We start from the raw sequence: 14,595 nt of genomic DNA, 5'->3' as shown, positions 1-14,595 counted from the left end.
AGTCACACTGCCACCATATGGGGTGAGTCGCATACACAAACACTTTTTTGTCTAAGGATACCATCAGCATAGATCAGATATCAAAACTTTGAAAAATGCTGAAGATTGTAATGAACATTCTTGAACTGTGGCTGTCCTCTATGCCAACACACATTTACACCTTCACAAACACACACACACACGCAAACATATAAATATATACCTGCACATCTTAGTCCATATGTGCTACACTCCCTGTAGTATCCCAATAACCCCTCTACATTATCATGCCTGAATATTTATAAGGTATAAACAGCAAAGCTGCTGAGTTTCCGATCTCTTAGGGGGAAATAATTATGAAGTGGAGATAAGGTCACTCGTATTGCTGTATTTGTGGCGGTTTTGGAATGAATAATGAACGTGATATGTTTTCCATTTAACTTTATCCAATGATAAAGTAAAAATGAATGGCAGGGCAGTAAACTGTAGTAGGCAGTATTGCTATATACAGTTTTCTAGACACAATTTCAGAAAATGTGGCATTTAACAAGTGAGCAGGAAATGGTTCTATTCCGAAACACATGTACAGATATAGACTATGTCAGCTCACTGAGGAGATCTTTACACAATGGTTTATCTGTACTGATAATTTATACAACTTACAACTTTCCTCAGTTTCTGAAAATTGGCCTGGGTCTCCTGCTCTGTGTCCTTCTGATGACAGAAGCTTTTTGCTATTAGCATACTGTCACCGTAACAGTTCAAAACATAAAAGAAGAAACATAAAAGCTTGAAATTGAGAGCTTTAATCTGACTTTTTTAAATCAAAATTACACTGCCTAAACGTTTTCATTGGTTACTGTTGCTTTGATGCTTTGCTTTGCTTTTCATGGTGATCTGATTTTCCTATCTTTATATTGTACATAGCATGGAAGCTAGCAAACGCATATTTTTTATTGACAGTATTAATGTAATTTCTTGAAAGAACCATGCCTCTAGTTACAAAATCAACTTTAAAGAACACATACTTAAAAGTTATAGTCCAAACAAGCGAGATAAAACATGTTAATTGTAGTAGTGGGCATTAGACCTACTGGTTAGTGGATTTTGTTGCTTTTGGACTGAGCCAGGCTAGCTACAACAGTGATAACAATTTTCTCATGTAAACTCTCTGCAAGAAAGCAAATAAATGTATTTCCCAAAACGTTGAATAGTTGCTTTTCAGCTCCACTTTCTCAATTTGGTAAGGTTTGCCATACACACACAGCACAGACACCCTCAACAATTTCACTTGCTAATATAATTCCCCCATACAGATATCAGTCCAGAGAGATGGAACTTGTGTGACCTGGTCACAAGCCTGCTTCAACTTTTATGAGACGAACTGCGAGCTGAGACTTGACCCACATTTTGCCGGCTACTTGCAGCAGCTACTGGATTCTTTAGAAAAGACGATATGAGGACGGGAGAGGAGAAAGGAAGGGGAAATTAGGAAAGGGAGAAATTGAGAAACAAGCGAGAAGAAATGTTATTTGAAAAAGACGAGAACTGGATACGGTAAACAAGAGGCCTGAGAGAGGAAGACGAGACAGAAACGTTTACTCCTGTGTTTGAGAGTGTAAGCAGCATGAGCCTGACCTTGGCTGCAAGACATTTAAGCTGCTGAGTACACACACACATACACACACACACACACACACACACACACACACACACACACACACACAGCAACGCAGAAGCATCTCATAGTGGTTTTATTCTTGGCAACTGCCGCCACAGAAATCAGCAGCCACAGATTATATATGAAATTGCCACCCATGTTATGTGTTTTTGTATTTGTGTGTGTGTCTCACAGGTGTAATTCCAAGCAGATGTCCTCCTAGACTTCACAACTTTCCTCTTGCCCTTCGCTTCCTCCTTCAATCAATCCCCCACTTTTTTAATCCCTCTCTCCTCACCCATCCACCTTTCCTTTATCTCCATCCGCCCCCACACTGTGCCCTAAATATCCTGAAAAAGAAATGTGAAATAATCCCCTCTTTTTCCCTATTTCTCTTCTTACTCTTTCTTTTCTACTTTTTCTCCTCCCTGATGCTCTTGAAAGGCAGAGAGAAGCTGATCAGTATGAAAATCTTACAGAAGCACTAAATAATCTTGCTCTGTATGACTAACTTTTGATCCAACCGCTGCCCTTCCTCTTTTCTTCATCTTCAGTAAAGACAGAACAGAGCTGCATGGCATTAAAATCATGGAGACTTTCACTGTTTACAAAGATAACGGTGGCAGATTTACCACGCAAAATTCATACACGTTTTAGAAACCATGGGTCCTTGATATCAGATAGACAAAAGTAGCAAATCTATACCAGCAACTTTGCAAGCTGTAATGACTACTGTGGCTGACAGATTTTATCAACTGTAGCCAGCTAGCTAAACAGGCTAAAATTAGCAACAAAGTATTGTTTTGTATTGTACCGTAGTTAGTCCTAGTATTTTTAGTATTATAAAGAAAAATCCAAGACCTCATAACTTTCTAGGCCTTAATTAGCTTACATAGTTGTTTTCACTTTTAAGGAGGAAGGCTTTTAGGAGGACTAACCCATGTGTTTTGGCAAACACTATCACTATCTCAGGTAAGTTGGCTATTAAGCCTGACATGCATCTTACGTTGGAGCAAAAAAAGACATTGTTTAATCCATTCCTTACACTTTTGCTCTTGCTTTAAGAAACTAGAAAGTACCCTCCAAACTATTTAAAAGCATAGTACTGTTCCTAGTACAGTTTCAGACACACCACTTAAACATGTGGAGAAATCCAAAGTTTAACAAGCCTGCTTTGCCAATAGCAAACAAAGCTATGACTGGACAATCATTGTTCAGCAAGGGGTTTAGCAAACAGGCAGTTCTCACAGTGTGGCCTCTGCTACGACCAATGTCAACAAACCAACCAGTCGGAGTATGCAGTATACACTGGCAGACAAACCATTGTGAGTTTCATTTCTGTAAACTTAAAAAACAAGACAACAATGCCATTGCTATGGCTAAAAACACTGTTCAAGAGGTAGCAAAAAGGGATGATGCAAGTTGATGACGCGTCTGCTTGCATTTTTACTTAGTGCCACGATTCGAGATTCACCAGGCATTTATCTCACAATTTGACATTCCTCAAAAGTGAATATCCTCTGACACAAATTGTGAACAAGATTCTATCTCCTACAGAGTAACATACAATCACACTATGCAGGAAACATTTTATCAACTCCTTTCCCCCTGTCCTGCCTTTCTTTTTCTTTCCGTTTCTCCTATTTGCCCTCTCCTCAGATGCCATTGTGAAAAATGATGAATCAGTTTGCTCTCTCCTTCCCTCCTGTCCTTAGTCTCTTTATTTTTACTTTGTCTGTCTAACCCAAAACAGTCAGAGAAGCTTTCTTTTATCACGCCACTCCTTTATCCCTGCCCTTTACAGGACGTCCTCTCCTTCCTGCTTTCTCTGCATCCCTCCCTTCCTCACCCTCTTTCTTTCTTTTCTTCCCTGCAGCCTTCTTGGCGATGTTAGTAGAAAGGCATGACAGGAGCTGTGTACCATAAAGATTTTGAATATTGATGAATTTATCTTCCTTGTATTTCCCATCCATCCTCTCATCTCTCCTCTCTTCCCCTTTCTTTAGGTAATGCTGGCAGAACGAAAAGGGACTGAGGAACTGTATGCTGTAAAGATCCTGAAGAAGGACGTTGTGATCCAGGATGATGATGTGGAATGCACCATGGTGGAGAAGAGAGTGTTAGCATTGGCTGGCAAGCCCCCATTTTTAACACAGCTGCACTCCACCTTCCAGAGCATGGTATGACAAAATATTAAACATTTTCATACCTTTATAAAAAAAAACAGTAGTCTGATCACTTTTTTCAGCAACTGTTCGACATTTTGGGAAATACATCAATTTACTTTCTTGCCAAGAATAAGTTGATATTAATTATTACCTGTCCATTATGTATAAGGCCTGCAAATGCTTAGTCAAGCTTAGAAAGACTGGAAACAGGGAGAAACAGCTAGCCTGGCTCTATCGGAAGGTAATGAAATCCACCCACGAGCACCTCTAAAGCTCAATAATTGACAAATTATATCCTGTTTGATTAATCTGTACAAAAACTGAAGTATAAAAACAACATTTTGTGGTTCTACGAGAGGTTGCACTAGTTTTTCGCGAGGAGCAATGACTTCAACTTCACTCTGATGACAAGACTTAAAAAAGAAATAGTCTGGCACATAACCCTCAGTAAAACTGCAACTTGCTTTACTTGTTTTTTGTGTGGATTAAACAAACACGACATCCAGTAACATGTTCATTTCTGAGCTTGTAGGCAGGTTTTGTTATCTTTGGATAGAGCCAGGCTAGCTGTTTCCACCTGTTTCAGTCTTCATGCTATGCTAAGCTAAACAGCTGGTGGCTGTTTCTTAATATTTAATGGACAGTTATGAGAATGGTATCAATCTACTAATTCTTGTGAAGGTAAGCATTAAATGAAACCTCTCTGTATAATGTAAGTTCAACAGCTCAACAGCACCACAAACATCAGCCTCCAAAATGATCAAACAGTTGAATCATTAATAAACAAACACATAGTATAATTGTGTATTTGGGGTTGGAGTAGTGTGTACTTTATCTCCCTGCTATATATTATCACACCTGCCTACATGTTCACAGTTCAACCAAACTTGCTCAATATCATCCAATGATAAAGTAAAAATGAATGGCAGGGCAGGAAACCGTTCAAAGTATTGCTATATACAGTTTTCTAGACACAATTTCACAAAATGCGGCAGGTAGAAGACAAATACAGATGATTATTTATTATTTATTTACAATTATGTTTTCTCTTTAATTTTATTTGTTGTTGTTATTGACTCCTTAGACTCTATGAATGTCTGTTTAATGGCAAAAAAATGTTTGTTTGTTCGTAGCACACACACACACACACACACACACACACACACACACACACATACAGTGGCTAAAGACACCCTTCTTGGCTCCTACACCTTCACATAATATTTGATCAGAAGGGAGCCACGGTGCGGCATCCTGCTGAACGGCACAGCCGCACTGTTGATGAGCGCTGTGGTCTTAACAGCAGCCACCCTGCCTGCTGTCACCAGCTCACAGCTGGAATACACAGGCCGGATTCATATTTGATTCATGCTCATCTTCTGACGTATAATCCATATTACACTAAAGATGAGTCAACAGAGGGGTAAATATAGCTCGCTGGTTTCATACTTAACACTGAGTACATGTCATTTGCATTCACATCCTGCATAAACACACTCGTTTGTACATGTTTTCATTGATTAATGAAAATAATGTGGTTTGAATCCATTTGAGGCTGTGGTTAAAGGCTAGACAAATTAAGTTGACCTGGCCTACACACACACACAAACCAGAAGTGAGTGTGTTAGTCCTCCTCAGCAATAATTCTCTGTCCAGAAGGAGGGCTTTCGTACGTATGGGACTTAGCAGGCAGTTGTAACACACACACACAGAAAGGCAATTATAACATGCATACATGCACGCATACATACTGTATATGGTGTGTAGCGCACACACAAATACATTGTCATCACACATACACTGCAGACACACATACACAGAGGACATTTTGCGCACAATAAACAACTGCTCATGAGACTTAACAAGCTGTGCACGCGAACAAACACATGTTAAACGCCGTAACACACAACACAACTCCACAATATTTTATCCCAGCACACACATGGCCACACACCAAAAACCTCCACACTCCCCTCACATACTGTACCTTATTGGCAATTTTTGCAGATAATGGAGAAGAATTAGCTCTGAAATTGATGTTGCTGTGTTCAGGCAGTTGAACACTGATTGGACGCACAGACAACAACCCAATCTCCTCTTTCTGACTGTCTTCTTCCTCTTTCCCTCTTCATCTTTTATCCCTCCAATTTCACTGCCTCTGTCAGTCTTTTCTGTATCTCTTCTTTAATCTTCTCTCATTTGACCCATCATTGTCTATCTATCTCTGAACAATCCTTTTCTCTCTACAGTATCATACTCTCTTTTTCTCACTATCATCCTGCTTCTCTGTGACCTCTGGCCTGCTTTTTATGAGCATGTACTTTTTGACCTCCCTCTCTCTGTCTGCCCCACCATCTCTCAACAGGACCGTTTGTATTTTGTCATGGAGTACATAAACGGAGGAGATCTCATGTATCAGATTCAGCAGGTCGGCAAGTTCAAAGAACCCCATGCTGTGTGAGTACAGACACCCACACACACACATAGAAAGCTTTTGTAGACTAAAGGCTATATACTGTACATTCTTATGCCATCCTAACACAAAACCTTAATCCTGTGTTTATAGGTGTGTCACACTTTGGTAATACTTTAAAAAATCATATTGAATAAGCCATCCACAGTTTGACATGCTCAGGTGATGAGTGAGCAATTTTAGCAGAGCCTGGGGTGAAATATGTTGTTCGCCCCGATGCACGTTGCTGCTCTGAAGAACTTCAAAGAAATGAAAGTAATCCTGCGAGTTTTCAGTGTGTGGTAGAATACCTCCAAAACTGCAGAATATAATTAAGGTGGCTGGCGAGATCACTGGTGTCAAGTCAAACCAGCGGGCTGACATATTTGACAAGCGGGCTGTCGGGAAAGCGAGAGCCGTGGAGGAGTTTGCCCTTCATCTGCTTTATAGGGAATTAAAGTTTCTTCCCTCTGGCAGAAGGTTTAGACTGCTGAAGGGCAAGTCGAATAGGGTGAGGAACTCATTTATCTAAGGCCATCAACTTGTTCTACTCTGTTTCATTTATTTATTAGACAATAGTCAGGATGTTCTGCTCCGTGGATGATGATGAAGCCTTGAACTTCTGTCTCAGTGTCTTGTCTTTCGTGTTTTACACTCCTGTGTATTTATGTTTTGCAACCAAAGCCGTGCTAGCTTCCTGTAGCAGCGACGCCCCACCGGTCGTCATTCTGATCACAGAAAAAAACATCCAGCAAGCTCCAAACAGGCTCTGCGTATTTTGCACAGCTGTCTACACTCTCAGAATGCCTCTTGGCATCTTTTAGGTGCACTTTACAAACATCCACTGATTGGGCACCCCCACGCAAACACACACGCAAACATAGTTGACTGCGTGCTCCAGACTCCTCCTGTTGATCTTATCAGCTGCTCTCTGGCCTTAAAGAGACAGCACTGACCTTTATGTAGACACATACAGACACACACACACATATACACAAATTATCCCCCTGTTGTCCTTCTGTTCATTCTCTCAGCCTCTTTCTAATTACTGTTGCTGTTTGTGTTTGTGTGTGAGTAGATTCTATGCTGCGGAGATAGCCATTGGTCTGTTCTTCCTACATCTAAAGGGCATCATCTACAGGTAACCGCTACACAACATACTAAATAAATAATATTTACACCAAACCATGTAAAGCTAAGATCAGACTCAGTCTCAGTCTTACTCTGTTTTATGTAGAAATGAGTGGTGCCACCTCCACGTACACACACAAGACAATTTAATCTGAATCAAAGGCAAGTTTATCATGAAAAAAGCAGATCATATATCACAATAATATATTGTGATATAGTAATTTGTCACGCCACCCCAGGTTTATTTTAATGCGATAACCGTCTTTCTCGCAATTATTTGTTCTCTTCCACACTCTCAGTGACCCTAACCCTGACCCCACAGTGATATACTGTGGTACAGATGGCGGCAGCAGAAACTTAAATATAACCTACAGTATGATATGATAACAATATTTACTTATTTATTCTCAATGTATTAAAGGATGTATTTTCTTGGTGATAGTAGACACTGTTTTGGTTTAAAATGACAGCCCAAAAACATTTCTATACCTTTAATGATACAAGTTTGACAAACAGGTACTTTGTAACAAATTTGTAAAAAATTCATAGGACTTTACGAAGGATTATTTCAGCACAATCTGCGATTTAAAACTATAAACAACCATAGCACTACTTCAGAGTAACAGACAGATGTACTAGCTTAGCAAGTAGCAAGTGGTTCAAGTTTTATGAAAAAACTTGAACCACTTGCTACTTGCTAAGTAACTGTAACACTTACAGTATTCAGACAGGGCTTGGCAATCAGGTTTTCTGACTACCTGACTCACCCCCTATTAGCCACTGAACATTTCAGACAACAAGTAGATTTTGACCATTAGACTTCAACTACAATTAACTGGTTTCTGCTGTTCATAATATCATGCCGAGAATAAACCCCCATAAATCCCCCCAAATGCAAATTACAATCACATCTGTCATCTGGCTTGGTGTCGCTTTAGCTCCACCTCTTAGATTAAGCAGTTCCCTATTAAACTCCCACTGAAGAGAATAAGGGAGATTGGAGAGGAGAAGAAAACTTAAGGGTAAAAAAGCAAAATTTTAGATGATGAGCCTCTGTGGTCCATGTTGGGTGTTCAACTTTAATGTTGTTTCGTTCTCTCCTGTAGAGACCTGAAGCTGGACAATGTGATGCTGGACTGTGAGGGTCACATTAAGATAGCAGATTTTGGCATGTGTAAAGAAAATATGACTGATGGAGTCACCACAAAGACCTTCTGCGGAACACCAGACTACATAGCTCCTGAGGTAGAGTGTGTGTGAGGTGTGAGTGGTGGTGGGTAGGCCTGCAGTGCATGTGCCCTGGTCTTTGTCTCTGGCCTGTGTTAATAGGCTTCAATGAACTGGCCGGAGTGTGTACTGATCTGGTCTGTCATTGTATAGCATAGTCTAAAGTCTATATTTACATATAAAGCGTGCATTATGTAGTACACAGTGATCGACAATACACAAACAACACAGGAAATATACTTATTTCATGCCAGGAGTTAGGTGAGAAGATTGATACCACTCTAATGTCTTTACAATAAATATGTAGCTGCTATTAGTAGCTACAATATCCTTTAAGCTATCCTTTAAGCATGTGGAGGATTCACTGTCACTGCTCTTTTTAATGGGTTGTCCGATATTTCTTATATTTCAGATCATAGCCTACCAACCTTATGGGAAATCTGTGGACTGGTGGGCCTTCGGAGTATTGCTCTATGAGATGCTGGCTGGACAGGTTAGTCTGTGTCTGTTTCAATGCCCATGTGTGTTAACTTTTATAAATAGAGTATTTCAACTTGGTGAAAAAAAAGAAATTAAAAAAAAAGTTGAGACAGCACAAATATGCTAGTAAAATTTGAGGTGAGGTTATCCTATGTAAGCAGTGTCGGTAGACAATTGCAAGCAAGGGTTAGCAGTGGTAGACAGAATAAACAGTGAATTAGTGCACAGCGAGGCTGGGGAATCTGGACACAAAGAAACACGGAATTAGTCACAAGATCACACGTAGAAAACTAGAGGAATATCAGTACTAGAAGTTAGCCGTAGCGCTGTACCACATAGACAAACTGACTGCAGAGCCGGATCCTGATTGCCGCATGGGTAACAGGTGTGTAAGAGCCAATCAGCAGCAAGAGCAGGAGAGGATCGGCATGCCCAGACAGACACACCACCACACACAGACCAACAGGGAAACAGACAGAAGACTGACAGGAACATAAGGAGAGGGAGAACAACGGTGGAGACAAAGGGAACAAGAGGGAAGCACTGCTTGACACCTCTCAAGACAATTTGTATTCATGACTGAATGTGACAAAACAAACTTTGACATTGTGTAATAAAAGGTTAGCTATTAAATTAAATCCCTTGATGAGTTTTTCTCTCATGGCATTAATAATTGTTAGAATAGATGTGACATTTTCAAATCCTGGATATGTCATTTGGGGTGGATATTGTGTGAGCGTTACAGGCCTGCTTTATTTTCATTATTAGTTCAGACATAAAAGCTTTTAATGATTCAATTTAAATATCATATATTTGTCCTGTCCTGCCCTCTGCTTCTCCCCCTCTTTTATGGTCTCCTCTCCTCCTCTCCTGTCTTGTTCTCTTCTTTTCTCCTCTCTTCTCTTCTGTCCTGCTCTCCTTTCCTTTTCTATCCTCTACTCCTTCTTCCTCTCCTCTCCAGCCTCCATTTGACGGTGAAGATGAGGATGAGTTATTTCAGTCCATTATGGAGCATCACGTCTCCTATCCGAAGTCAATGTCCAAGGAGGCTGTCGCTATCTGTAAAGGGGTGAGTGTACACACACACACACACACACACACACACACACTCACAGTGTCTGTCTCGCAAGCTCAACCTTTCTTCCTCCTCACAAAATCTCACTCTTTCTTTCTTTCTGTCTGGCTCCCTCTCTCCTCGACACACTCTTTCTGTCTTCCACACACACAGAAGAGATACTTGGGAGGGTATTAATTTTGTTTGAGGAAAGGAAGCAGGAACAAAAAGATGGAGGAGGTGAACAGAGGAAGAGAAGGAGGCAGAGAGGGTCATAAAAATTATCTGCATAATTAAAGCCATTGTGGGGGAACATTTATTTGGAGTGAAACAACATTGTCTGCTCTCACTATCTGTCCTGCTTCCATCTATCTCTCTCTCCCCCTCTGTCATAACGCTCTACTTTCCCGTCCTTCTCTCTGCAGTGTGCATTGTTAAACCGCCGGTTCGCTTTTTTCACTGTGCATCTTCTCTATCTCTCACACACACACAGACACACTCTCTCTCCCTCTTTCTCTCTCTCTCTTTCACACACACACACACATTGCACTTCTCTAATAGCCTAAGCTTGTGCAGTGTGCCCAGTTGACTGTGGAAACTCCTCTTCAGAGAAGTACCAGTACCAAATGATGCCCGGACACTTCCCAACTGGACTGGTTGTGTGTGTGTAGGTGTGTGTGTTTGTGTGTGAGCTGATTACTGCAATAAACGGAGTGGGTTCTCTCTATCAAACCCCCATCTCTCTGTCTCATCTCCTAACTCCATGCTTCACTGACTACGACAAACTACACACACACGAACATAAGGATGTATGGCATGTTTAGTTACACATTCGGTCCTTTTACAAAGAGCAGGTCATCTCTATCTAGTGATTTATTCGGCATCAAGGATCCCTAACCGAGCTCTGCTTTAGAGCTTATTTGTATTCTCATAATTGTTTCTTAAGCTCCATCCTTACCAATAAATAAGCACACACACACGTATGCATAACATCAACATATAGTGCAAGCTTTAATTAAGCCACACGTGACTTCAGTCATACATCCTCCCACTGAATTTAAAGGTAAAGGCATTTATAGGCAAATTGATGACAAATATGTTCAGTGAGATATACACACACACACACACACACACGCACACAGACTGTGTTATGCATTAGTGATGATTACTGGTTTGTAGTGCTACAACAGTGGACCTTCAGTGGAGCATTAAAGCTGGCCACCCCCACAGCTCCCACTGCCCCCTGCCAGCACTGCCTGGGTTAACTTAATATGTGTGTGTGTGTGTGTGTGTGTGTGTGTGTGTGTGTGTGTGTGTGTGTGTGTGTGTGAAGACTATGTGAAGCTTTCCTTTTCTGATGCTACAAGATATTTCCATTTTGAAAGAGAAAAACTAATCATCATGTTTCAGTCCGTGAACATGATGGTGTTGCGTCGAAACTTCAGCTTAAATAGCCTGTTGTCCTCCAAACAGCAGCTGTTTTAAGTTAGTGCAATAAAGAGTATGTGTTGTAGACTGAATTCATGGATATCCTGTGTGAGGATCAGAAGAACAATTCTGACAAGATGAGATAAATCGAAATACAGACACTCTACTCCCTGCCTCATGATCTTCCAATTATTCAATGTCATTGTGAAACAAAATTTCAAATTGTCATTTGACTTTGGCCAATACTGAAAAAATAGTTTTGTGCACGACAGTTTAAATGTGACACTAGAAACATCTAACCTCTTATTAGTATTAACTGTGTTGTAATTAGGAGACCTAGTTGTTTGGTTTTGAATGATTGACATCAACGCATTTTAAGATCTTTTCCATAGATGTTTTAGGTCACTAAAAGCTCTCTGAAATTGAGCTGCGCTGTAACTGCAGCAAAACTTTCAACATGGTATAAAGTCATCCTTTCACCAGTCATCTATGTTTTGAGATGCACATTTCCTTTAGTGTAAATAGTAGAAAGAGATAATTCCTGCCAACATGATGTACAGTACTGGGTTAATTTACAGTGGGCAGGCTTGTGGTTTGTGTGTGAGGTACGCGTGTGGAAAGGGCGTGATCAGAGACATTTCCACTTCCCTGCTTCCACCCTGACCAGCATACATATTTCATAGCCAGCAATCGGCCACACACACACACATGCGCCTAAGCTGCTACTACAGTTTATTCTGTAGTTTTAGGTACATGTGTTCAACATCACCTGACTGTACTGCAGAGTCATTGTGCAAATATGTCCTCAAACATTCATAGGCAACAAATTAGAGACTGCAATTGAAACACAAATAAATTACAGTATTTCCGCTGTTCTATAATTGCTGCAAGTGTTTAATTAACTTAAGGGTAGGGCTTTATACAGTCTACAAACAAATGATATTGCATAAACACAAAAACTCAAGCTTCAACTCTCCACCTAAGCAAATAGCTAACTTTGTAGCCACAAACTTAATACATAGCACAAGGGCATTTTTATGTCCTGGCGCCTGTTTAGTCATTTTGAAAATGATGAAATTACCCGTCATTGAAACAATGACATTATACTGTGTTTGTTCTTCTGCCAACCTGCATGAAATCAAGCCCAGAAAGTAAAAGATAAGAGAAGAAGAGAAGTAAGAGAAATAATATGATTGTATAGGAACTAGGTAAGCCCAGTTTTGCCAGATAGTGCAGCCTGTTAGTGCTCAGGGACTGAAACCAGTAAACCATGCTGTTTTTTCACAAATGCCATTATTTCCTGCAATCAGTGACCTTTTTCAGTCTGGCTGCTTCGTGGTCTTACCGAATGTGCTGTTCTCCCTCACTCAGTGAACACAGAGAGTCACAGTGAGGATGAAAGCAGATTCATCAAGAGTCTCTTTAAAGGAAAGTAGCTGCTGTAACTGTACTGTCTGCCCCAGAAAGCCACCAGATTTGTCGCTAGACTCTTGTAAAATAAAGATGCTAAAAGGGGTCTTAAAAGATGCCAAATCTACTGTACAGGTGTGGTTTTAAGTGTGCTCCACTGGGTCACCTTGAAACTGTTGCACATGCATATTTCAACAATGTGTGTCAGACAGTCAATCAGTAAGGAACATCGAGTCTTTTAGGCCATAGTAACAGCAAAAAGAGGAAGAAAGACATCAACGTAGACAGAAGAGAGAGGTTAGAGGCAGAGAGAGAACGAGGAATACAGAGAGAGAGAGAGAGAGAGATTATTGTTGCTTCTGTGGAAAAAATTCCAATCAAACGATTACACTGTTGTATATAAAATATTCTTAACTCTGTCTGTGTGTGTGTGTGTGTGTGTGTGTGTGTGTATGGATGAGTAAGTGACTATTTGAGCAGTCAGTGTGTTTACGTGTACACACGTGTGTGTGCAGTGTAAGGTTGACTGACCCGTGGAAAATGTTATTTTAGTTCTAATGTAATGAGTTATGACTGCTACTCCTGAGGGGGGCGCAAACCACCTACACACACACACACACACACACACACAGTGACGTCACTAGCCTTGATGCCATTCTTAAGGTTTTGTTTGGACAGACAAAATGGTCCTTAATTATGCCTGTGAAAGAGCTGCTGTGGTAAAAGAGGAAAACAGTTATTCATTTATCTGCAGGCGCTGGTTTGGTGGCTAATATTTGGTCCCCAGGGAGAGGCATATAAATGATAGAAGTAATTGTAGTTGTAGTAGTAGAATTGATGGATGGATTGGAGAAAATGTAGACAAAGAAAAAATAGTAATAGTAATAACGTTTATTATTAGACAGAGATGAATGAGAAAGAATCATAGACAAAAACACTGAGGAAATGAGACAGGAATAAATTAAATGAAACTTTAATGATGCCTGAGGGAAAATTTAGGGCATCACAGCAGCACACTGTTGAGTGTAGATCAGATACAGACCTGTCTTGTAGATTAGGATTATGCCTACAACTTAGTTTATGTAAATGTGACGAAGTCACGACATAAAACATCATTAAAATGTAATAATTAATGGCATTTTGCCCACTATCTCTAACCATTTGTATTAAAAATTGAGACTTGACTTGAAAATACATCCTGAAATGATGCTCACATGTTTCCTTCAGAAAACAATCATCTTATTTCACTTTTTAGCACCTTTTTGCACCTTTGATGGTCGGTCCAGTGCTTTGGTATGAAAGGAAAAATCTTAACAACTTTTCGGGTCCTCTTCGGGATGATGTGCAGTAGCTTTTTTGATCCCTTAACTTTTATAAAACATCAGCACGTTAGCATTATCATTGTGAGCATGTCAGCATGCTGATTTTAAAATTTAGCTCAAAGCCCTGCTGTGCCTAAGTACTACCTCACAGAGCTACTAGCATGGCTGCCCACCTTGGATATGTGAGACTATTGAGGCTGTTGGCAAGATAGGTGGATAGATATTAGTTTCCAGATAAGGGTGGAAGGTGGAGATAGTAAAAGGAAGATGGAGGCAGTAAAATA

At 40.3% G+C, this 14,595-nt stretch overlaps 1 protein-coding gene across 2 annotated transcripts in view; it reads left to right on the top strand.

The window, feature by feature from the left end:
- prkcbb (protein kinase C, beta b) overlaps positions 1-14,595 on the top strand; it is a 116,502-nt gene that overhangs the window by 72,084 nt on the left and 29,823 nt on the right. For both annotated transcript variants that reach the window (XM_038696249.1, XM_038696240.1), the window contains exons 10-15: positions 3,646-3,819; positions 6,173-6,264; positions 7,338-7,400; positions 8,497-8,635; positions 9,030-9,110; positions 10,059-10,166. In XM_038696249.1, the coding sequence (XP_038552177.1) occupies positions 3,646-3,819; positions 6,173-6,264; positions 7,338-7,400; positions 8,497-8,635; positions 9,030-9,110; positions 10,059-10,166 (657 nt within the window). The remainder of the gene's footprint in view (positions 1-3,645; positions 3,820-6,172; positions 6,265-7,337; positions 7,401-8,496; positions 8,636-9,029; positions 9,111-10,058; positions 10,167-14,595) is intronic.

This window comes from Micropterus salmoides, unplaced genomic scaffold, assembly GCF_014851395.1.
Source record: "Micropterus salmoides isolate LMB-PRFRI ecotype aquatic unplaced genomic scaffold, ASM1485139v1 Ms_hic_scaffold_10, whole genome shotgun sequence".
Lineage (NCBI taxonomy): Eukaryota > Metazoa > Chordata > Actinopteri > Centrarchiformes > Centrarchidae > Micropterus > Micropterus salmoides.
The sequence above is the reverse complement of the archived record's forward strand: the minus strand, read 5'-3'. Positions and strand labels throughout refer to the sequence as shown.